The 12,745-nt window shown below is 36.1% G+C and overlaps 1 protein-coding gene across 1 annotated transcript; it reads left to right on the top strand.

The window, feature by feature from the left end:
• The first annotated feature begins 576 nt into the window (after window positions 1–576).
• LOC112725758 (uncharacterized) lies at window positions 577–2,594 on the top strand. Its single transcript, XM_025775473.1, has 5 exons — window positions 577–1,453; window positions 1,633–1,782; window positions 1,896–2,100; window positions 2,183–2,349; window positions 2,443–2,594. Exons 1-5 carry the CDS (start codon window positions 577–579, stop codon window positions 2,592–2,594), a joined length of 1,551 nt encoding a protein of 516 aa, XP_025631258.1.
• Window positions 2,595–12,745: the final 10,151 nt, after the last annotated feature.

Raw genomic sequence — 12,745 nt, 5'->3', positions numbered from 1 at the left:
TGAAATACACCATCAGAAACACCAACTTCTCAGGAACAAGGATCAACTCCTGATCTAACAATTAGAACCCAAAAAAATAGTAACAGAGGAAAAACTGATCCTGCATGGGGTCATTGTAAACAAGTTTTGGATAAAGGAAACTGCTCTGGTATGTATTTATTGCGAGAAGCTTATTAGGGGTGGAGGAATTAACCGGGTTAAGCATCATTTGGCTGGAAAAGGCGGAGATATTGAGGCATGTCGAAAGGTGCCAGGTGTGGTGAGACACCAATTCAATCAAAACATTGAAGATCTTCGAACCAAGAAAAGGAAAACTCAAGAAGAATATGCAGAAAGTTATGGTGCTTGTGATGACGTTAAAAGGGAATTTGATGAGATTGAACATAATGAGATGCGACAATAACAAGCATCAAGAATTCCAGCACCTAGCTCCAGAAAGGGAGTTGGAAAACAACTCAAGGGATTACAATCCTTTTTCCCCCGGCAGCAACACCTAGAGCTCAACCAAGTATTAAAAGTGTTCTCTAAAGCAAAGAAATTGTGGAGAAGTGTGATATTGCTATTGCAAGATGGATGATGGATGCCTCTGTGCCATTCAATGCGGTTAATTCAGCTTATTATCAACCGATGATCGATGCTATTGCAAACATGGGTGCAGGGTATAAAGGGCCAAACTACCAAAGAGTTCGTGGATATTTGTTGAGTAAATTGGTTGAAGATGTAAAGAAGATGATTGAAGGTTATCATGTGATTTGGAAACAAACTGGATGTACTATCATGGATGATGGATGGACTGATCGTTGTAGGCGTACTTTAATTAATTTCTTGGTTTATTGCCCTAAAGGAACTGTTTTCCTAAAGTCAGTTGATGCTTCTCATATCTCAAAAACTGCTGAGGTTTTATTTAAGTTGCTTAGGGATGTTGTGTTATTTGTTGGTCCTGAGAATGGTGTACATGTAGTGATGGATAATGCTGCAAATTACGTTGCTGCTGGAAGGTTGTTGGAATCGGAGTTTCCTAGATTGTATTGGTCTCCTTGTGCAGCACATTGTATTAATCTGATGTTGCAGGATATTGGGAAGTTTGTGGAAGTGACTGAAACTGTGTCACAAGTTTCAATAATTACGAAGTATATCTATAATCACTGCCATCCTTTGTACTTGATGAGACAGTTCACAGGCGGCCGAGAAATACTTCGTCCAGCTCCAACTCGATTCGCCACTAATTTCATTGCTTTGCAAAGTATTTTGGCTCAAAAGGATGCATTGAGAGCTATGGTGACATCTAGAGAATGGACAAGTTCAGCTTACTCTAAAGAAGCCAAAGCAAAAAAGTTTGTGGATCAAGTCTTAGATTCTAAATTTTGGAATCAATGCACTGATATTGTTAAGCTTACAGAGCCACTTGTTCATGTATTGCGTATTGTGGATAATGAAGATAGAGCTGCAATGGGTTTCCTTTATCAAGCTATGCATAAGGCTAGGGAAGACATGGTGAAGAGGTTTTAAAAAAGAAATAGGGTTGTTGAACCTTATTTGAAGATTTAGATTCACGTTGGGATTTACAACTTAAAAGAAACCTTCATGCTGCTGGTTATTGGTTAAATCCAGCTTTTCGATTTAATTATGCAGAATTTGACAAGCACAAAGAAACAATTTCTGGCCTACTAGATGTGATTGAGAGATATGCTTACGGTGATGCTAATTTGAATACTAAATTGACAAGTGAGAAGAGAATCTTTAAGAATGCTGAAGGAGACTTTGGGAGACAGTCTGCAATACGTGAGTGAAGCACATTGATGCCTGGTAAATTTTTATTAAAATTAGTTTTTTATGATTGTGATATGTTTAATATTTGATTTTTATGATTGTAATTATTTTCTTTTTATGTTAAGATCAATGGTGGGAATCTTATGGATGTGGAGCACCAAACCTGCAAAAGTTAGCAATTCGTGTTTTGAGTCAAACTTGTAGTTCTTCAGGTTGTGAGCGTAACTGGAGCATTTTCGAACACATTCACTCAAAGAAAAGGAATCGGTTAGAGCATCAAAAGCTTAATGATCTTGTTTATGTTCATTACAACTTAAGGCTACAACAAAGGTACTTTTTATTATTCTTTCTTGAAGGCATTATTTTAAATTTTTAGTCATAATAAGAATAATCAAGTTAATTGATAATATAGAAACCGAATGAGAAAGCAAAGTTATGATCTAATTTGTCTTGATGCATTTGAGGACCATTCGGAATGGATAATTGAAGATTCACCACCATTTTTAACTCCTGAAGAAGTTGATGCTTTACGGAATGATCTTGCAAATATGTCTCTTCAATCAGCTTTAGATGATTTGGGTATGTTGTTGTTAGGGATGATTTTGTAATGCTTTAACCAAATATTTTGCCTTATTATTGATGATGATTTGTGAAACATTATTGAAATGCTAGATGAATTGAATCTGGAAGATGATCGAGATGATGGTGAAGCTAATAATACTTCTGTGGAAAATGCAAATCAGAATGAAACCAATCAGGATGTAGCTCCAGATTTGTCAAATGAAGAAAGATATCCAGACTTTGAAGTTACTCCTTGGATATAATCCATGAATTGTTATTTTCATTGTGTTAAATTAAGTTGTTCATGTAATAGACTAATAGTACTAAATTTTATGTTTATTTTCTTATTACTACTTATTTTTAGGATTTGAGACTTAATGTTTATTATGATGTTATTGGAGATATATTTTTTAACTGTTAATTTTTAAGTTTTTAGCTATTTTATACGTTTTACTTATGTGGGACTGGGTTAACTGGTTCAACCAGTGACCCACCAGTTGAACCAGTGACCCAGTGACCCAGTAGCCTGACCGGTTCGATCACCGGTTCGGTTCTAACAACTATGCATACAAGTCCATACAAATCAATATATCCTAATTCACCTCACTCGTGCCTCTTCTAGCACGTATATTTCACGCGCCTCTTAATTTAACAGATTTTTCAATCAACGCGCAAATATATAACTTTTTTTTGAAAGGATTTATGTGGTTTCGTGCCTTCTCTCTGCATTCTCTTTTGTCGTTTTCGTGCATTTCTCTATGCATTCTCTTTCGTCATTTTCGTGCGTTTCTCTCTGCGTTCTCTTTCTTCGTTTTTCTCGATTTCCTTTGTTTTCTACGTTCGTTTTTGAAATCAAGCTCTGAAATTATTTTGAAGATAATGAATGATTCAAGTTTAGAGTGTCAACTGAACTACAGCGAAGTGGATTTTTGTTTTGAGTCCAATGAAGTGCCTGTGGTGTGGTTCAATTCCAGTTAATGTTTTTGTTAGTAATTTATGATTGTGGAGGTGAATAATATTGTGAACCTTGCTTGTGAAAATTGTTGTTCATTGTTGATTCTTTGAATTGAATGTAATGTAGTAGTTCTGATGAATCTCTGTTGCATTTTATATCAGACTTTGGTTATAAATCAGAAATATTTGGGTGTATTGTGGGAAAGTTTCGTTGTATCTACAGGTTCTGACTTTTTCAATTGAACGAGAGTGAATTGCATTATTGTTTTAGTTGAATTGTTTTAGTTTCTGTTTGATGATGAGTCATGAATCTGATTTTTGTTATTTTTTATTATGATTGTATAGTTGTAGTTGCATTCTATAGTTTATGCTAGCTTTAATATGGTGTATTGTGGACTATTTTGAGTGTATTTTGTAGTTTTTCTGTGATTTTGATGAGTAGTTTATTCCCAAGGTTGGGATGATTTTTAACACGTTTGAAGATGCTACAAAATTCTACAAGGATTATTCGAAAGCTGCATGTTTTTCTAAAAGAATTCGGAGCACAAATAAGAAGAAAAATGAAATTAAGAACTAATTGATTATATGTAGCAAAGAGGGGAAATGGAAATTGAAAATATCTCTGACCGAGAAGACAAACCCCTCAGCAGGATTAAATTATCCCGCAATAATTTATATACACGTATTGAAGGATATTGGTGTTTGAATCATTTTGAAGGTCATGTTGCATCAGTCACATCCCTGTTATGCAAATCAAGCAGAGATGCTCAAATAGCACAGGGAACTAAGCATGTCCATGCGTCGTACGATAGAGAATAACGAGGAAGCCGGAAGTAGGCCAAGCAAAACATACCAATTATTTGTCACAGCAGCAGGGGGTTACCATGAGTTAAATTTTATCGAAAAAGACGTGAAAAATTACATCACGAGAAAAGTGCGAAATGTTTCAAAATTAGAAGATGCAAAAGAATTCAGAAAATATATTAAAAATAAAAAAGAAGAATCAGAATTTCTTTTTCGAGCTCGAACTCGAGGTCGATCAGTCAATTATGATTTCTTTTTGGGCGGACGCAAGGAGCAGGGCTGCCTGTGAGTATTTCGGAGATGTTATTTTATTCGATATAACCTACAAAATAAACAGGTAATATGTTGTTTTGGTTTATGTTGTTCAGGTAATGTTGTTTTTTAAATCCGTAGCAGATGTGTACATTGCATATTTTCGGGTGTAGAGAGTTATTATTTTGGTGTATTTAACGATTTTGTTTTTGTTTTGTCGTATTTAGGTATAATCTAGTTTTTGGTTCTTTTGTCGGGGTGAATCACCACGGTCAGTCAACACTTCTGTGATGCGCTTTGATGAAAAACGAGGATACTTAATCATTTAAATGGTTATTTGAATGTTGGCTTCATTGCATGGGAGAAAATCCTCCGAAAGGGACTCTCACCGATTAATGTGTATCGATGTAAAGGGCCATCGAGGCTTGTATGCCCACAACAATTCAACGTTGGTGTATTGGGCACATCATGAAGAAGATTCTAAGCAAATTAAACGGCTACAAGAGAAACCAAGAAATCGAATAAAAGATGAACCACGTTGTTTGGAACTCTCTTACGAAAGAATCATTCGATAGGAATTGGAATAATTTTCTGATGAAGTATGGTCTTGGGGAAAACAAGTGGCTTTTCAAGTAATGTTGTTTTTCAAAATCTGTAGTAGAGCTGTAAATTGCATGTTTTTGGGTGTATGCTAGTTCTAATTTAGGTATTTTTGCAGAGCTTTACGAAGACCGTCATTTATGGATTTAGTTTATCTCGATCACCACTTCTGGGCCGGGATGAGAAGCACACAAAGGAGCGAAAACATGCATGCTTTTTTTAACAAGTTTATTACGCGGAACAACTCATTTATCCAATTCGTCAAACAATACGATAATTGCCTAGGAAGCAAAGAGCAAAGAGAGAGAGAGAGAGAATCGGATGCTGTAGATTTTCACACAGTCATACCGTGTACAACAAAATTCTCAATAGAAGCTCAGTTTCAACACGTGTATACTCACAAGAAGTTCAAGAAAGTTCAAGCACAATTCAAAGAAAATGTGAAGTGCATCACAAGATCAAAGCATTCCACTCTAGGCTATATAGTATATGAAGTTGTAGAACAAATTTTCAACTCAACATTCAACAAGTCTGCGGTTACATATGACACGGTAGCAGCCCAAGTGAAATGCCAATGCTTATTATTCGAGTCAAGAGGGATATTGTGCCGTCATGTCCTAAGCGTGTTAAGCTTTGAACAAGTAAACGAAGTGTCACCGAGATACATATTGGAACAATAGAGCAAGAACGTAAAGAGAAGACACACACATATCAAGAGCAGCCACGACGAGCCACAGTTGGAGCCAAAAAGCAAGAGATTTGACGAATTGGTGTTTCGTTCGCAAAATATATACGAATTTGCATCAGAATCTGAGGAGCTGGCTGCAATTCTGTACCGCGCCTACGATAATGTCATGGTTGAGATGCAAGAATTGAAAGTCAAAAGCAAGGGGGCATGTTCGTTATCTCATGAAGATGCTAATTTGGAAGCCATTAACGAGCTTCAAAGCCCTCCACGGGTAAGAACAAGAGGACGTCCCAAAAATAGATCAGGTTCAAAGATGGAAAAATAGATTGCAAATGCTTCAAAGAAAAAGAAAACGAAAGCTCTAAGCAAGATAAAAGTGATGTTCTTTAAATAGGGGCCAATTGAGTTTAATTTTGTTAATAGTTTTGCTAATATGTGAGTTTATTTTTCGCAGTTGAACCTTTTTTATGGCAGATTAGTAGTGCAATCAAATTCTAGCCAATATCATGGACATGTTTTGAATTATCAGTTCAGAGATTCAATAGTACATGATAGGTTTTGGGGTGTGGATTGACACTATTTTGGTGTACCAAATGAACATTTTTGGGTGTATTCTACATGCTCTTGTTTTTGACATTTTTTTATATTTTGAGTTGCTGCTATTTGTATTGGAAATTAGTGTCTTGAACTATCTGAAGGGATTTGTTTGTTTTAAATTTACAATACATATACAATTCAATTCCTAAAGAGGGTAACAATTCAAATTTCTGAATTCTCATAAATATTGGTTAGATTTTCCATGGAAATATATAAGCACGCAATTTGGGTGTATTCCGGTAATTTTTGGGTGTATTATAAAAGGAATTTGGCATATTAATATATTTGATCTTATTTTTCTTGATTTTTTTGAACCTGTAATTGACAGCTTTTGAATATAGCACAGACAACTTCATAGAAGTTTATTTATGCAAACAAAATTTATAATAAGATTGGATTAAATATTCACAAACTATACAAACAGTGTTCAAACTATTCACAAACTACACAACATTCAAACTAATCACCGTCAATATCATTTGAATCTAATTGACAATATGGACTCAACAATGCTGCAAACGGCATGGACAATCTGATTGCTTCGCTTTCTCGAATGGTTATATCTCTTTCTTGATTCATTTCATCAAACAGAATCTGCGAAGCGTATTCAACTCTGAAATGGTCCACCTCCGCCTACAGTTTAAAGAAATTTCTTTTTTCTAAAATCTGTTAATTTAGTACAGTAATACAGAGTTATATATTTTTAAACATAATTATATGCGTCCAATTCTCTTAGTCATATTTGCTCTTTTTAATGTTTTCTGGCTCAATTGTCTCGAGCCATTTCATTACATAAACTGGCACAATCGAAGCTAAAAATAAAAATAAATTAGCAAACTAAAATAGAACAATAAGAGAAAATACAAAATTTTTCAGAGCGAGATTTATACTCCATTCTTTAGCCCGCAATGTTGACATATGGCGGTTCAATTTGATAATCATTTTTCCTGAGAGGTTGCCCTCCAGCAAATACCCTTATTCTAGAAATTACATAGCCCTAAAAACAAAAAATAAAATATAAGAAAGGTTATATTTAAAAACCTTATTACACCCAAAGGATCCCATAGTACACCTTATTTTAAACAGCACTACACCCAAATCTTATAATGCTAACAATAGACTTATACCAAAGAATTTATAGAGAAAACAGAATCAACTTACAATAAATTTATTAAGCTTCATTCTGGCTGGGGAGGGACACTTCTTGTTATAGGGGTCAAGAACACGAAATTTTTTGTTTCTAACATCTGCCATCCATGTCCACCAATGATCTACGTAGCAAACATGGGCAAATATCTGAAGTTTAGCCGGAAAGAAAAATGTTTTAGTTTAATTGGCACCTAACAAAAGAATTGTGATAAGAAGTTTTAGAAACAAAAAAATTACATGGATGGGATGACAACTTTTTCAAGTCCAAATAAGGGATGAACATTTTGTAGTCTAGAATGTCAAAGGGCTTATTTGATTTTTTATGTAAGAAGTCCCCACCGCCGTAATTCCCCAAAACCATATTCTGCATAATTTATATAATTGATAAACCACTATTTCATTGTTTATCCTGTGCTTAATCTAGTAGATTTTATCCATTATTCTCACACTTATTCATACTAATTGCATGGTTTTACGTTTTCCTTCATATTTTGTGATATGATTGAGAACATGCTTCTTGGGCCTTATATTTGCTAATATTAATCCTCTCTTATTATCATTCGATACCTTGATATGTGTGTTATGTATTTCAGGGATTACAAGACAGGAATGGTTTAGAGGATGGAAAGGAAGCATGCAAAAGTGGAAGGAATACAAGAAGTTGAAGGAATTGCAAAGCTGTCAGCCAGACCTCTTTGCACTCAAACGGTCATAACTTGAGCTACAGAGATCCAAATGATGCGGTTCTAGTTGCGTTGAAAAGCTAACGTCCGGGACTTCGATTTGATATATAATTTGCTATAATGGCCGTACAGATAGGTGACGCAAACGTGTGCTCCACGCAAACGTATCGCAATGACGAAAATCAGCGTGGTAGATTTCGCAACCAGCGAATCCTTGGCTATTTTTGTCCCGGTTTCAAGCTCAGAAAAAATAGATTAAAGGTTGCAAAGTTGAGGAATGAAGAGAGATGACTCATAATTCACTTTTTATAATTTAGATGTAGTTTTTAGAGAGAGAGGTTCTCTCCTCTCTCTTAGGATTTAGGATTAGGATTCCTCTTAAAGGATTTATGATTTCTTATTATTTCAACTTACAATTTCTTCTGAGTTCCAGGTTTAATGTTCCTTTAATTTACTTTCCCAACTTAATTTATGAATTTTTTCATGTTAAAATTGATATCTTCATTTAATATAATTTGAGGTATTTTAGAATTATGATTGCTTTCTTTTATTTATATAAATAATTTAGATTTTTCCCTTTTGGCTTTGGTTGAGTCATTGGAGATACTTGAGTTATCAAACTCATTGTTGATTGAAAGTTGGAATTCTTCAAGAATTAATTCGAGTTCCAATAACTCTAGCCTTTCCCAAGGAAAGACTAGGACCTGAGGAATCAAAATCAATTCATCCACTTAACTTATCTTCATAGTTAGAGGTTAACAAAGTGGGGAAAAAAATCCAATTCTCATCACAATTGATAAGGATAATTGGGATAGGACTTCCAGTTCTCATACCTTGCCAAGAGCTTTATTAGTTATTATTTTAACTACTTGTTATTTTACATTACTTGTTCAACCCTTTTGAAAACCCCAAAATATACCTTTGCATAACCAATAATAAGAACACCTCACTGCAATTCCTTGAGAAGACGACCCGAGGTTTAAATACTTCGGTTATCAATTTTATTAGGGGTTTGTTACTTGTGACAACTAAAACTTTTGTACGAAAGTATTTTCTGTTGGTTTAGAGACTATACTTACAACGTGATTACTTTTATTCTTTACCGATAGAAAATCTGATCGTCAAAATGGCGCCATTGCCGGGGAATTGCAAACATGTGCCTTATTATTGGTTATTGTAAATATTTTTCAAAAAAAAAAATCAGATTTTTATTTTAAAATTTTTATCTTATCTTAACTTAGTTTTAAATTTCAAAATTCAAATCTTTTTAAAAAAAATCATATCTTTTTCAAAATCTTATCTTATCTTTTTTTTTTCAAAAATCATATCTTTTTCAAAATATTTTCTTTTTGTTAGTTTTGGTTTTTATTTTCTCCTACTACTATGAACTCTCACCCCTTTGGCTATGAGTCTGGTTACAATTATGTTGCAGGAAGAGGAAATTATAATGACAACATGCACCAAGGATGGGACAATCAAAGATGGGAGGAGCCACAAGGATTTGATCAACCCTCATGGCAACAACCACTTCCAATGGACTATCAACAACCATTCTGTGATGTATATCAAGGCAATGGCTATGGTGAGCACTCTTTTGATTATCAACAACCACCACCATAAGCCTATGAATCCCCTCCTCAACATGACTTTGGACCACCATACTCACAAGCCCCTTTCCGCCATTCACCTCCATATGACCCTAACCCTCAGCCACCATACCAACCACCATATGAACCATATATAGAACCACTCCAATTCCAACCCAATTACTCCCAAGAACCACCACCTCAATATTCACCATCTCTATATCCATCAATTCAAGAGCATTATGATCCTACTTATGATAGCCGAGCGCAACAAGAGTCAAAGGATCATTTCAAGGAGACAATAGATCGACTCAATGCAACCATTCAACAACTGGGCCAAGCGATAAGCCGACTAGACTCCCGACATCTGGACACTCAAGGAACTCCCATGGCTTCATGTGGAGAATCTACTCAAGAACGCAGCATGAAGGAGAAGCTAGAAACTCCGGTGGACAATGAGCAACATGACTTTGTATTGGAACAATTGGAGGAAGCTGTAATCGTTAAAGAGGAAAAAGTGGTCGAAGACTTAGGAGATGCGGAACCTCCATGGAAAAGTCAGGCTATAGAGCCTCCTTCCAAGGCGATTGAAATTGATGTTGAGGAGGGTGTACAATCGCTAAGGCATATCTTGGTTGAAGACTTGGAAGAGATTGATCAAGAGACGGAGACTAAAGAAGCAGAAGCACAGCCTCCCATGCCCTTGGTAAGCAATGAAGAATAGATTAAATTGGAAGAAAGCTACCAAGAAGAAGAGGTTGAAAGTGAAGAAGCTTGCAAAGAGGTGGAAGTTGTCAGAGAATAGCACAAGGGAGTAAAGCCTGCAACTACCTTGCCAAAGTTGTTGGAGACCCCTCCCCCTAAGTTGCCATCATCCTTCACAACATTCAAGTGGGTAAAATTCATATCCCTTAGCTTTCTAATTCCACTTGAATATGGGCTACTGGAGATGGATGGTCAACTTAGAGCTCTTTGTGGCATTAAGAGTAAGAAGAAGATGGTCAGTGATAAGAATTATCCTGCAAGGTTCATTATGGTTGGAAGCTTTAAGTTTAAACGTAAAGGTTGGTGTAGAGCTCAATTGAATAGGTCTAGGAAGTTGTTTGGATGCTTCAGTGAGAATTCTAAAGCTGAACCACCTGGATGGAATCATGATAATCAATTTGAAGACGGGTGTAGAAACAAGATTTGGGATTCGGGAATATATGATGATCAAATTTGGGAGCTCAAAGCTTGTGAAGAACTCCATCAAAGCTTGAGAAATTTACTTGGTATTAATAGAGCTTATTGGAAGTCCAAGCATTGGTGAAAGTTTCAGGATGAGTTCAAGCACAAGCCACCATGACAGAGAGCTCGCCAAATGTCCAACTTAAGGACTTTAACTAAAAGTGCTATGTGGGAGACAACCCACCGTGGTATGATCGTCCCTTTTTCAGTTTTAATTTTAGTTTGATTTGTTTGTTTTTGAGTTTTGATTGAACCTGTAATCATGCATAACATTTATATTAGCATTGCATTCTGCATTTTGCATTAGAATAAGTGCACGATAGGGAAGTAGATGCAAGATGTTTATTGGCATGCCGGCAAGGACATGAGTAGCATAGATCAAGCATCACTTCGTAACAAACTATCACGTTTGTATTGACAATTAAATTCAATTAATAAAATAGTAAAGGGAATTTGTGAAAAGCAAGCATTGAATAGTAGAATAGAATAATGTAGAAAAGTACATGATGCCATACAAGCTTTTTCACAAACACCTAGCATGCATGATAACTAATTCAATGAAAATAATAAATTGGACATGCAAGCAACCCTTTTAAAAATATAATTGCCAAAAAATTTTGTAATACTCCACAATGATTAAATAAATTTCCAGCACCAATAAAAAGGAAAGAAAAAGAAAACATATGCAATGAAAGTAAAAAGAAAGAGAAAGGAAGAAGAAAACATAAATAAAGAACAAGAATAGAAAAGTAAAGGGGGAAGAAGAAAAGAAAAACCTGGATAATGGTGGTGAGAGAAAGAAAAAGTAGAAGGTGAGAATGAGGGAGGAAGGAAGAAGGGGGAGGAAAGAAATAAGAAGGGAAAAGAAAAAGTAGGATTTGGGGAAGAGAAAGATAAGATATTTGGCAATTTAGGATAAGCTGTGCGGCGCAAGCGACGCGGATGCGTAAGTGACGCGTTCGCGCAAATGCGCATTAAGTGAATCGACGCGGACGCGTGACACATGTTATGCTACTGGTGCGAGGGCAGCCTCGCGCTCACACAACTCTCTGTTCAAATTTTTATTTTTTCCAAATGTTGGGTGACGCGATCGCGTGAGTGGCCATTAGAAGGATATGATGCGACGCGTGAGCCATGCGTCCGCGTGGGAAGAATTTGTGCGTTCAGCACCGATCCATCACCACTCTAGCACAACTTTCGGTCGTGCACCCATTTTACGTCGAATCCCAGGGCACGCGGCCGCGTGAGTGACGCGGACGCGTGGGAGGCCAATGTTTGCACTTGACACGGATGCGTCAACGACGCAGTCGCGTGTAATGATATGTGCCAAGGGCACGCCTCCAGCCACGCTCTCACGTGACGTTCTGTTCAATTTCCCTTTCTTCAAAATGCACTAGTGATGTGGACGGGTCAGCGACGCTTACGCGTCGCGTGCGTAAAAATTTTTTTTTTTGAAAAATATTTACAGTAACCAATAATAAGGCACACGTTTGCAATTCCCCGGCAATGGCGTCATTTTGAAGAACTGAAGATTGATGGTTTAGAAGTTATAGTAAACTCTCGTTGTAAGTATAGTTACTAAACCAAGCAATCAACCTTTCTTACAAACGTTTTGGTTGTCACAAGTAACAAACCCTTTTAAAATTGATAACCGAGTATTCAAACCTCGGGTCGTCTTCTCAAGGAATTGCAGGGAGGTATGTTCTTATTATTGGTTGTGGGTTTTGTAAATTGGGGTTTTGAAAGTGGGGAACAAGTAAATTAAAGGACAAATAAATAATTAACTATAAAATAAACTCTTGGCAAGATATGAAATTCGGAAGTCCTATCCTAGTTACTCCTATAGGAATGGAAGTTAATCCCACTTCGTTAAC

Source organism: Arachis hypogaea, chromosome 2 (assembly GCF_003086295.3).
Source record: "Arachis hypogaea cultivar Tifrunner chromosome 2, arahy.Tifrunner.gnm2.J5K5, whole genome shotgun sequence".
NCBI classification, from domain to species: domain Eukaryota; kingdom Viridiplantae; phylum Streptophyta; class Magnoliopsida; order Fabales; family Fabaceae; genus Arachis; species Arachis hypogaea.
Note: the sequence above shows the minus strand (reverse complement) of the source record. Positions and strands in the feature narration are given on the sequence as shown.

What these genes read in the sequence shown, in the direction of transcription:
- LOC112725758 (XM_025775473.1), top strand. Translation starts at nt 577, where the DNA reads ATGGATGCCTCTGTGCCATTCAATGCGGTTAATTCAGCTTATTATCAA. An exon ending in TGAAGATAGAGCTGCAATGG is followed by an intron (nt 1,454 to 1,632) that starts GTTTCCTTTATC and finishes TTAATTATGCAG; the next exon opens with AATTTGACAAGCACAAAGAA. An exon ending in AACTTAAGGCTACAACAAAG is followed by an intron (nt 2,101 to 2,182) that starts GTACTTTTTATT and finishes TTGATAATATAG; the next exon opens with AAACCGAATGAGAAAGCAAA.